The following is a 12,695-nucleotide window of genomic DNA, read 5'->3' as shown; positions in this document are numbered from 1 at the left end:
AACCTACTCATGGAGACTCTACAACCTCCCTAGGCAATTTATTCTAGTGCTTAACCACCCTGACAATAAGGAAATTTTTGCTAATGTCCAACCTAAATCCCCCTTGCTGCAATTTAAGCCCATTGCTTCTTGTTCTATCCTTAGAGGTTAAGAAAATCAATTTTTCTTCCTCCTCCTTGTAACAACCTTTTACAAACTTGAAAATTGTTATCATGTCCCCTTTGTCTTCTCTTTTCCAGACTAAACAAACCCAGTGTTTTTCAGTCTTCCCTCATAGGTCATGTTTTCTAGACCTTTAGTCATTTTTGTTGCTCTTCTCTGGACTCTCTCCGATTTCTCCACATTCTTCCTGAAATGTTGTGCCCAGAACTGGACACAATACTCCAGATGAGGCCTAATGAACGTGGAGTAGAGCGGAAGAATTACTTCTCATGTCTTGCTTACAACACTCCTGCTAATACATCCCACAAGGATGTTTGCTTTTTTTGCAACAGCATTACACTGTTCACTCTTATTTAGCTTGTGGTCCACTATGACCCCCAGATCCCTTTCTGCAGTACTCCTTCCTAGGCAGTCATTTCCCATTTTGTATGTGTACAACTGATTGTTCCTTCCTAAGTAGAGTACTTTGTCCTTATTGAATTTCATCTGATTTGCTTCAGACCATTTCTCCTGTTTGTCCAGATCATTTTAAATTTCAGTCCTGTCCTCCAAAGCACTTGCAATCCCTACCAGCTTGGTATCATTCGCAAAATCTATAAGTGTACTCTGTATGCCATTATCTAAATCATTGATGAAAATATTGAACAGAACTGGATCCAGAACTGATTCCCACTCATTATGCCCTTCCAGTATGACTGTGACCCACTGATAACTACTCTCTGGGAACGGTTTTCCAACCAGGTTTGCGCCCACCTTATAATAGTCCCATCTAGGTTGCATTTATCTAGTTTGTTTATGAGAGGGTCATGTGAGACAATATCAAAAGCTTTACTAAAGTCAAGATATACCACATCTACTGCTCACCCCGACTTGCAGAAAATGTTTTTACAAATAAAAATTTCTTTTAGACAGAATTAATTGCACCTTTGTAGATCTCAGTTCACAACTGTCACCTCCATTCCTTCATGCAACACTAGAATAAGTACCCTTTTCTGTCTTTTCCTCACTAGTACAAGTGTAAAACCTGTCTGTCTAAATATGTAGTCCTGTCTCTCTTCATATTATTGTGTAATTTTGTGAGCAGTTCTGATTCAGCCTAACTAAAACTACAACAGTCTGATATGGAAGGAGACTTCATCAGGTCCATATTTTAATATATTCAGTACCCCAGTCTTTTGGGTCTAAAATGAGGGGGAATCAGTTAGGTGAATGACAAGTTAGTAGAATAGTGTGCTGCATGTTAATCTATTTTAAGACTAATGTGGCTGTCATTAAGATTACAATTCTTTTTTGGTGGATGTCTTTATGCTAGATGTGGGAATTCCAGGTTAGCGTGGAAACATTGGCAGGGTAGTAGAAGGAACTCGTACTACTGCTATCTGTTCTGTTTTAAAAATATTTGTTTATAGTAGTGCGCGCACTGTACTCTGTGCTTGACAAGGATTCAAGAAGGGACATGGGTCCTGTCCAGGGAGTTCACAATCTAAAGACAGAGAGATAAAGAGACAGAAGCTAGGGAAAGGAAAATAATAACAGGCAATTTTATGTGTTAACGTCCTATCCTATTACTAAATAGCTTACTTCAGTTCTCAGGCTTTTCAGTCCAGTACCTTTTTATGAAAACTGTATTCACTTAATGCTTAAAAATAAATCACTAGAGAGTTTTTTGTCCAGTTGTATAGATATACTGAAACGTTTGATAGTGAATTCTGAATAGTTGCTATCTTAGGGAAGGTTGTATCCATTACTGTTGGAATAAAGTTAGCAATATGTTTATAGGTTTCTGAGTAGCAGCCCTGTTAGTCTGTATCCACAAAAAGAACAGGAGTACTTGTGGCACCTTAGAGACTAATAAATTTATTTCAGCGTAAGCTTTCGTGAGCTACAGCTCACTTCTTCGAATGTGTTCCATTCTATGCATCCAAAGAAGTGAGCTGTAGCTCATGAAAGCTTATGCTGCAATACATTTATAGGAACCTAGATTGAGAGAGCCCTACCTATTGGAGCAATGATTCATCTGAAATGTCTATTAGACAGATTTACTTGGACCTACAATTCTTTTTCCTTTTCTCTAATGTCTGTCAAAGAGCAATATGAGCATTTCAGAAGGGAAAAGTACTAACAGAAGAGACTTTTAGAAGAAACTAGTAGATATTTAGAAGAGACTGATCTCAGTGGAGGTTTGTATGGAAGTAGGGTCTACCTGTATGGATCTAGTTGCAGGATCAGAGCCTTGAAGTTATGTTTTTGTCTATACCATATAATAACTATAGGGAATTGCAGTAAAGAAAATATAATCACACTCTGTATTGGAATAAAATTATATTTCATAAAATACTAATAAAGAGAACTTAAATGGGTAGTCAGTTTTATAGATTTTGCTTATAACCATCTATAACATGCACTACTCATGGCTCTAACATGCTTGTAAATTTTGATAATTTACTAACTTGTTATAAATACTTTTTAATATAAAAGAAATGGTCCGTAATCACCATGTAATCAATTTCTTTTGTTTTGAATCCATCATTTGGAATGAGAGGGAGGAGACAATAGGATAGTACAAAGACAGCAAATATTTTGGGACTTTGCTATAATGGAGTATTGAGGTATATAGATTTTCTTGTAGTGCTAGTATCTTATATTTTAAAAAGGTAATTAGTTTGCTACATTGGGAGAAGTATACCACCAAAAAGAGAAAATAAAATCGTCTCAAATGGATTGCACAGGATACAAATTAGCACAGATCTAATAATACTTAGCTTTCATATAGTGCTTCTCATCTGTGGATTTCACAGTGCTTTTACAAAGAAAGTGAGGTATTATACTTCCATTTCACAGTAGAACTAAGACACAGAGCATTTCCAATGATTTTCTGAAAGTCACACAGCAGGTTGACGACAGAGCCAGGGACAGAAAAACAGAACATAGATCTCTGAACTTCCTGTTCAGTTCCTTCATCACCAAGTCCCATCTTTTCACTTTGACACTTTATGTATATATCAATATTTACTTGTATTTGCTGCCATGCTTATAATTGAGGATACGTTTTAGTCACGGGTACTTTTAGTAAAAGTCATGGACAGGTCATGGGCAGTAACAAAAATTTACGGCCTGTCACCTGGTCATGACTTCTACCTATGTGTGCGCGCACACTCTCTCTCTCTCTCTCTCTCTCTCTCTCTCTCTATGTATATATATATATATACACACACACTCCTGACTAAATCTTGCAGAGGCTGCCCCATGGGTGCTCAGCCTAGGGGTGCCGCAGGGACTTGGGGGGAATGAAGATGGCCCAGGACCCGTGCTGGGAGCCTGGGAGCAAGGGGTTTGGTGGGGCTGGCAGGCTCCCTTCTTATGCTGTGCTTCCTGGGAAGCGGGGATGTCCCCATTGCTCAGCTCCTGCGTGGAGGTGTAGCCAGGCAGCTCTGTGCCTGCCGAGACTGCTGGCTTCGCAGTTCCCATTGCTGGGAACCGTGGCCAATGGGAGCGGCAGGGGCAGTGCCTGTAGGCGGAGTGAGTGCGCAGAGCTGCCTGGCCATACTTCCACCTAGGAGCTGAGCAAGGGGGATGTCGCTGCTTCTGGGAAGCCCCCCCAAGGCAAGCACCTCCCAGAGCCTGCCACACCCCTGAGCTGCCCCCCAGCCGCCTGAGTTCCCTTCCAACCCTGATATTCTATGAGTCACAGAGGTCATGGAAAGTCACAGAATCTGTGACAAACTCACAGCCTTATTTATAATTGTTAATGGAGACTTACTGATGGGACACTTCCTGGTTTTGTTTTTTTTAATAGATCTCTATTGCTGGCTGAGCTTGAAAAGGAAGAGAAAGAAAAGGACTGGTATTATGCTCAGCTTCAGAACCTGACTAAGAGGATAGATAGTCTCCCTCTTACTGAAAATGTAAGTATCTACAATAGCAGCATATTTTCTCATGTAATTGGTGCTGTGATGTCCATTTTGATGCTCTGTATATTTTATAAACTAGTTAAAATTATTTTTTGTGAAAAGAATGTTTCCTATGCTCCAAATAAATAACTAATATTCTGTCTAAATAACATAATTGCACCAGTAGCAGCAATTGCCTGTTTTCAGGTATCATTTTTTAAGGAAAAATCCATGCAAGAAGTCCCCCTTATAGGGGGGAACATAGTAAAATCTCATGGAGGGTTAATTAAAATACGCTATTTTTACTCTTTTGACATTCTCCACCAAAGTCCTTAATTTCTAGCAGCTTCATAATTTTCTTTAACTTTGAGAAACAGTATTATGTTAACTAAAGATACAACTTCAATAAGAGCTCTTAATTCAGGACAATATTACTGGCAAAATGAGTGAAATATGGGTATAGATTTTGCAGATGCAGCTGACCATCTGCGCCTTCACTTTGTCACCTGCAGCACCACAAATGGGAATGGAAAAATACCACAGCAACACTGACTTTTTTACTATGAATAATTAAGGCTGAGGACTTTAGCAGGAAACGTACTGCATTAATGAAGTTTTCTGAAACAGTTCTAACAGTAAATATGTAATGGTAAAGACACAATTCTCATATTATGCCAATTGTCTCCCCTCAGTCCTTTTTTCTCAGTATTAAACATAACACTTGTTTTAATCTTTCTTCATAGATCTAAACATTTTATCATTTCTGTAGCTCTCCTCTGGACTTTCTCCAATTTGTCCACATCTTTTTTAAAGTATGGAACCCAGAAATGGAGATAGTATTGTAGCTGAGACTTCACTATGGCTGAGTACATGTGGGCGGTAACTGCCCTAGTCTTTCATTCAACCCTCCTGTTAATACACTCTATAATGGGTGGACAAGCTTTTTGGCCCAAGGGCCACATCTGGGTGGGGAAATGGCATGCAGGGCCATGAATGTAGGGCTGGGGCAGGGGGTTGGGGTGCAGGAGGGAGTGCCAGGTGTGGAAGGGGGTGCGGTGTGCAGGAAGAGGCTTGGCAAGGGATTGGGGCAGAGGAGGGGTGCGGGGTGTAGGAGGGGGCTTAGGGAAGGGGTGAGGGAGAAATGTGGCAGGGGGCTTAGGGCAGGGGATTGGGATGCAGGAGTGGTTCAGGGTGTGGGCTCTGGCCTGGCACCGCTTCCCTGGAGCGGCTTCGGGGTGGCAGCGGGGCTAAGAGAGGCTCCCTGCTGGCCCCAGCCCTGCGCCACTCTCAGAAGCGGCCAGCACCACGTCCCTGTGGCCCCTGGGGGAGGTGGGAGAGTACCATCCCCAAAGCTCCTATTGGCTGCGGTTTCCCATTCCCGGCCAAAGGAAGCTGCGGAGGGCGGTGCCTGCAGGTGAGGGCAGTGCACGAAGCCCTCTGCCCTCCCTCCCCCAGGGGCCGCAGGGACGTGGTGCCGGCCACTTCCGGGATCAGCGTGAGGCCTGTGGCGCCACAGAGGTGACAATCCTGTGGGCCAGATCTAAAGCCCTGATGGGCTGGATCTGGCCCACAAGCGGAAGTTTGCTCACCCCTGCCCTAGAATGTTAGTCTTTTTTGCAGCTTCATCACATATTGACTCATATTCAATTTCTGATCCACAGCAATGCCCAGTTCATTTTCTGCAGTACTACTGCATAGCCTAGTGGTCCCCAAACAGTGGGGCACACCTCTGTAGGGGGGCACAGAGGAATGTTCAAGGGAGAGTGGCAGGGCCTGGGCGAGCCCCCATGGGGGAGGGGAGTGACCACACCCAGCCCTGCTCTGCTCCCAGCTCCACCCTGGCCCCAGCCTTGGCTCCCAGCCACAGCCCTGTTCCTGTAGTCCCTGACCTCTACTCCCAGCCCCAGCTCCCAACCCTCACTCCTTGGGGGGCACAGAGAGGTTCCATTATGGGTAAAGAGGGGCACAACAGAAAAAGTTCGGGGACCACTGGCATAGCCAATTATTCCCTATTTTGTGTTCATGCTTTTGAGTTTTCCTTCCTAAGTGTAGCATTTTGCCTTTTATTGATCTTCATCTTGTTGATTTCACGCCAATTTTTCAAGGTTGTCTTGAATTCTAATACTGTCCTCCAAAGTGCTTGCAACCTGTCTCTTCATATCATGCATATATTTTAAACACAGACTTTTCACTCCATTAGCCAAGTCATTAATGAAAGTTTGAATAGTACCAGATCCAGAACAGACCCCTCTACGACCTCACTAGATGTGGCCTCTCAGTTTGACAGTGTACATTGATAACTAGTCTTCTAAACTTTTATTTTTGTTGTTTTTATATAAAATATAAACACATGCACAAGATGAAAATAGTTATAAATAACAAAATTCAGCATTCATTATTTACAAAACCTGGAAAAAAATGAAAATGAACAAAAAACCCCGAGCCCATACATGTCATGCAGGGAATTAATTATTTAAGTGACTAAATAGATAAATAAACGAGAACATAACCTATGAGTATCAGGGACTATTAGATACTAAATTGCAGAAGTATGCAATAGCTTCATGTCTGACCAGACATCCTCATATTTCTTCTAAGCATTTCCGTTAGAGAATTAAAAATCTCATACACTGCAAGATCAAAAAAGCGCTAGGTAGCTTTATTGCAGGAACTCATCTAACAGAAATAGATGCCAATAGAATCAAGAAGATGTAGGCAGATGCTGAATATCATTCACCATTGAATTCCAAGAGCAGAGGCACATCCATCTTAATGCATAAAAGTATAACTTTTCAATGTATACAGACTTGGTCTGAGCCTGAGGGAAGGTGCATTCTTCTTGAAGTCTGTATCAATTTCAAAAAGCTAATTCTAGAAAACATTTACAATCTAAGTGGAGGTCATTCTGAATTTTTGAAGGACACTGCAGACATTCTTTCTAATAAAAATGACAGTCTTGTAATACTGGGAAGCAATTGGAATACTATGCTAGACAGACATCTGGACAAATGCAATTTACAAAGCACAATAGGGCCAACCCTCATTATTAATGAATTAACTTGATTTAAAATATATATTGAAACTGAGACACCCGAAGGACCAGGAATATTCATATTTCTCCATAGTACATTCATCTTACTCCAGAACTGACTTTTTTCTTGTGTACTCAGAACTGATTCCGGCATGCCTAGAAGTAACTATTGATAATATATTAATTTCATATCATGCTCCAATTATACTTTCCACTAGGGCTGTCGATTAATTGAAATTAACTCAAAAAAAATTAACTGCAATTAAAAAAAATTATCATGATTAATCACACTGTTAAACAATAGAATACCAATTGAAATTTATTAAATATTTTTGGATGTTTTTCTACATTTTCAAATATATTGATTTCAATTACAACACAGAATACAAAGTGTACAGTGCTCACTTTATAGTATTTTCTATTACAAATATTTGCACTGTAAAAATTATAAATAAAAGAAATAGTATTTTTCAGTTCCCCTCATACAAGTACTGTAGTGCAATCTCTAACGTGAAAGTATAACTTACAAATGTTGATTTTTTTTTGTTACATACCTGCACTCAAAAACAAAACAATGTAAAACTTTAGAGCCTACAAGTCCATTACTTCTTGTTTGTCTTAGCGATGGGCTGAACAAGTTTATTTACATTTACGGGAGATACTGCTTCCTGCTTCTTATTTACAGTGTCACCTGAAAGCGAGAACAGACATTTGCATGGCACTTTTGTAGCTGGCATTGTAAGGTATTTAGGTGCCATATATGCCAAACACTCGTGTGCCTCTTCATGTTTCAGCCACCATTCCGGAGGACATGCTTCCATGCTGATGATGTTCGTTAAAAAAATAGTGTATTAATTACATTTGTGACTGAGCTCCTTGGGGGAGAATTGTATGCCCCCTGCTCTGTTTTACCTGCATTCTGTCATATATTTCATGTTATAGCAGTCTCGGATGATGACCCAGCACATGTTCTTTGATTTACGAACACTGTCACTGCAGATTTGACAAAAAGCAAAGAAGATACCAATGTGAGATTTCTAAAAATAGCTATAGCACTCGACCTAAGGTTTAGGAATCTGAAGTGCTCCAAAATCTGAGAGGGATGAGGTGTGGAACATGCTTTCAGAAGTTTGAAAAGAGCAACACTCCGAACACACTTTCAGAAGTTTGAAAAGAGCAGAAATTACAGAACCCAAACCACCAAAAAAAAATAAAAATAAAAAATCAACCTTGTGCTGGTGGCATCTGACACAGATGATGAAAATGAACATGCATCGGTCTGCTCTGCTTTGGATTGTTATTGAGCAGAACCCTTCATCAGCATGGATGCATGTCTTCTGGAATGGTGGTTGAAGCATGAAGGGACATATGAATCTTTAGCGCATCTGGCACGTAAATATCTTGCGACTCCAGTTACAACAGTGCCATCTGAACGCGAGTTCTCGCTTTCAGGTGACATTTTAAACAAGAAGCTGGCACCATTATCTCCTGCAAATATAACCAAACTTGTTTCTCTGAGCAATTGGCTGAAGTAGGACTGAGTAGACTTATAGGCTCTAAGGTTTTACATTGTTTTATTTTTTAATGCAATTATTTTTTGTACATAATTCGATATTTGTAAGTTCAACTTTCATGATGAAAAGATTGCACTACGGTACTTTTAGGTTAATTGAAATATACTATTTCTTTTGTTTTTTACAGTGCAAATATTTATATTTAAAAATAAATAGAAAGTGAGCACTGTACACTTGGTATTCTGTGTTTGTAATTGAAATCAATATATTTGAAAAGGTACCAAACATTCAAAAATATTTAAATAAATGGCATTCTATTATTTTTTAACAGTGTGATTAATCGCGTGACAGCCCTACTTACCATAGAAGCTGATTACACTTCATTGAAATTTTCTAGGTGAAACCTGAACACTGCTATTAAAATATGCAAATTTTTTTCCACAGTTGATTCAGTCATCTCTAATGTTGTACAAGAAAATAAGTACACAGTTTCTCAGATACTATCTCTTGGGAAACTCTAAAAGCTACTGTAATGGGTGAGTGCATAAAGTATGCCATCCAAAAGGAGAGAGAGACTCAATTTACTAGACTCTCTGTCTAATGAATAGGTGAGTTGCAGAGAGTGCACATGATTGACCCAAATAATGAAAACCTCCTATGTTCTCTGATCAATACCAAATATAAGTATAATGAAAGCTTATCCAGCCAAGTCAAACTGACACTCAACAGAGTCAAACAAAGATATTACGAATAGGAAGATAAAGCATGTAAGCTTCTTGCCATAAGACTTAGGATGGAATTAGCCAACAACCATATTTCTTATTACAAGAAGACGGGAGTGCCATCCTTGAACCAGTACATATAAATAAACAATTTAACCAATTCTGTCAGGCTTTATATAAATCAGACAAACAATTAACAAATTCGATCATTTCATTGCAGGCCTACTTTTTAATACCCTAACTTTTTAATACCCCACTTCAGAACAATTGTTGTTTATGGACAACGCTTTCACAAAACAAGAGATTGAACAGGCTACAAAAAAATATAAATTCCAGCAAGGCTCCTGCAATGGAAGGCTTTCTGGCAGATTTCTACAAAACATTTTGTAGTCCACATCTTCTGTTCTTTCAAAGGTCTTCATTGAAACATTCCAAAAAAGGAATGTCTCATGAAATGAGAACTGCTTTAATTACTTTAATATCAAAGAACATAAAAGATAGTCGCAAGTGTGGTGACTTCCTCCCCATATCTATATTGAACATAGATTGCAAAATTTCAAAAATGTTAATGACATGACTGAACACCATCATCACATCAATTATACACTCAAATAACAGTAGTTTCATTAAAGCAAGTTTGGCTGCTGATAATAGGAGAAAAATTGATCTGTTGATCCAGAAGGTTCAGATATCAAATGTTCTCTCCATACCTTATCTCTAGATGTGCAGAAGGCATTTGAAAATATTGAATGGCTTCATCTACTGGCTGTCCTAAAAAAATTCAGATTTGGATCAATATTCCTGAATTGGGTCAGTGTATTATGCAACTCTCCCTTCACTTTAGTATAAACTAATGAAATTATTTCTCCCATACTTCAGCTAAAAAAAGGGACATGACAGGGCTGTCCCCTCCTGCACCTCTTTTTTAATTGCTCTCTTGAACCACTGGCAATGTATATACTTCAGCACTCAGACACTGAAGGGGTGATTATAAACATGGAAGAACACAGAATCAGTTTATATTCTGATGACGTTTTTGTGCTATTGAAGAATCCCTCCTCATCAGTCCCGAGTAGTTGACATCTTCGGAGAGATCTTTGATTTTTACATTAACTGGAATAAATCGCAAACAATGGATATATGCAAAAGACCAAATCCTTCTCAGTTTCAGCATTTTCCATTTCAGATATGCAAGGAAATAACTTATTTAGGTATTAAGATTTGTCCTACTTGTCCCAAAATTGTTTCTATAGATATGGGATATATATTAAAAGAAATTTCCAAGGATGTAGAGAGCTGGCATCTCCTCCCTCTATCTTTACTGGAGGAACAGAAATAGTCAAAATGAATATCTGCCAAAGAGTGATTGCACTGTCTCTCCTTCACTCTTTGCTCAAATAAGTGGGCTTATCATGCAGTTTATATGGGATAAAAAACATCTTCATTTGTCACACAGTACCCTAAAAAATGTGGGCAACTGGAAACATTGGGTTGCCAGATTTATATCTATATTATCTAGAATTCCAAATGTGTCCTTTTGTAAGGCATTTCTCTTCCATTGGCTTTAAATACACACCAGCTTGGTTTGAGGTTCAGAAAAGCTTAGCTATGCTGTTTGCTTCCCTCTCTTCTTTTATATACGTGGAGAGGCTACCCACACCCTTAAGGAAAATTTTAATCTTTGCAACTTCATGGGCATCCTGCAACACGTTATGACAATTACATCATCCAGTCTTACTAAATCTGTTCCTGTATCACTGTGGGAAAACCCACGCCTAAGGATCCAGGCCAACATCACACTTTCCATCCATGCAGGTTGGATAGAAGAGGATTAACAAAAATTAAAGATAAAATGCAAGATAATAGACTGACCTCCTTCAATTATGTGTGTAACAAATATCAGCTACTACTGTTTTCACAATTCTTCTTTCAGCGGCTATGCTCAAGGATTCATGCAAGAACAGGGAACAATTGGTCTGTTTCAATTCTCTCACCTCTAGAAGAACATATTAGGAAATAAGGAAACAAAAGTCACTTTGTAGGAATTACTTATAGGTGACTTAATGCTTTGCAGTAACTTCTCACTCTGTCTCAAAAAAAAAAAATAGGAAAAAGAACTTCACCATCTCAACAGAAATCTGGGAGGATATCTAGCTTAATGTGAAAGATACTTCAATTTCTTTATCCTTGTGATGCTTCCAGTACAAGATATTAAAAATGTGCACTGGACTCCAGAACAATTGTTTAAGGCTAAGTGGGTAACCACACAAACAGCCACATGTCAAGTATTCTGTATACCTGTCAGAAAATGCATATGTTCACTCTCAAAAACTTAGTGCTCTCTCAAAAACTTTGTCACTATCTTTCCTTTTCCAAGCTTGCATATTTTAGGGGTGCTGGATGAGTTGGTATTACAAGTTAACATTAAGAAATGAATTGCAGTAACTGTGTTAGTGGTCAAAAGAGTTATTTTGAGAAAATGGAAATCTATAATTCTTCCCACATATACAGTCTGGTTTAGTGAGCTGTCTACAAATGCGTTGATATGAACAGTGACTCTGCTTAATAGATAACTATTGTTTGAGTATGGTTTATTCAACCAATTTTGTATCCACTATACAGTAATTTAATCTAGAACACATTTCCCTAGTTTCCTTATGAGAATGTCGTGGGATTATTTTAGTAAGATTTTTGACACGCAGATATATTGTGCATTTTAATGTATGCACTTGAATTCTATTTTCTACCAATTCAGACAGCCTGATCCTGCAAGTTCTGAGCAACCTGAGCTCCCACTAAAGTCATGAAAAAAAGCAGTAGACATGGTTTCACTAACTTCATAGGGCAATGAGTTCTCAGCACTTCATAGAAATAGATTTATTCATCTCTCTCACTCCTTTTCTTCTTCCTCCAACCACTCTCTTACTCCTACTGTCCAGGATTCCGAGTTTTTACCTCCGGAGCGTTAACATGATCAGGGAGAGTAAGTTAGTGAACAGTGCCTCAACCAGAGAGGGTGTGCGTAGCTCAGGATACATTCTGTAACCTATGCAGAGGAAGAACAGTGGTTCAGATTTGACGTGCTGATATGCAAGACTTGTTCACTATAATAATTTTCTTTTCTTTTAAAGTCTTACTGTGCTCTTTCTGTTTAGAACACATTAAAATCACTGTCCTTGTTCCTTGACTGTCTTCCAGTACCCTCTGCAGAAGAACAGACACTGCTTTCAGTGTTGGAGGCCAGATAAATCAGAGGATTACAAAATTGAACACCCAGTTTGTTTACTGTTTCTGAATCTTTCCTTGTTAATTTGACTTTAAGCAAATAATCCTTGTATTCCAAACGTACAGTTGAGTCTCTGTGCCTTCTCTTCTT

General features: G+C 39.0%; 1 protein-coding gene across 5 annotated transcripts in view; it reads left to right on the top strand.

Annotated features, from left to right (window-relative positions):
• Positions 1 to 12,695, top strand: part of APC (APC regulator of WNT signaling pathway) — a 199,050-nt gene that overhangs the window by 85,499 nt on the left and 100,856 nt on the right. For all 5 annotated transcript variants that reach the window (XM_030567970.1, XM_030567969.1, XM_030567971.1 and 2 more), the window contains exon 5: positions 3,959 to 4,067. In XM_030567970.1, coding sequence (XP_030423830.1) covers positions 3,959 to 4,067 — 109 coding nt within the window. The remainder of the gene's footprint in view (positions 1 to 3,958; positions 4,068 to 12,695) is intronic.

This window comes from Gopherus evgoodei, chromosome 6 (genome assembly GCF_007399415.2).
Source record: "Gopherus evgoodei ecotype Sinaloan lineage chromosome 6, rGopEvg1_v1.p, whole genome shotgun sequence".
In the NCBI taxonomy this organism is placed as follows: domain Eukaryota; kingdom Metazoa; phylum Chordata; order Testudines; family Testudinidae; genus Gopherus; species Gopherus evgoodei.
The sequence above is the reverse complement of the archived record's forward strand: the minus strand, read 5'-3'. Positions and strand labels throughout refer to the sequence as shown.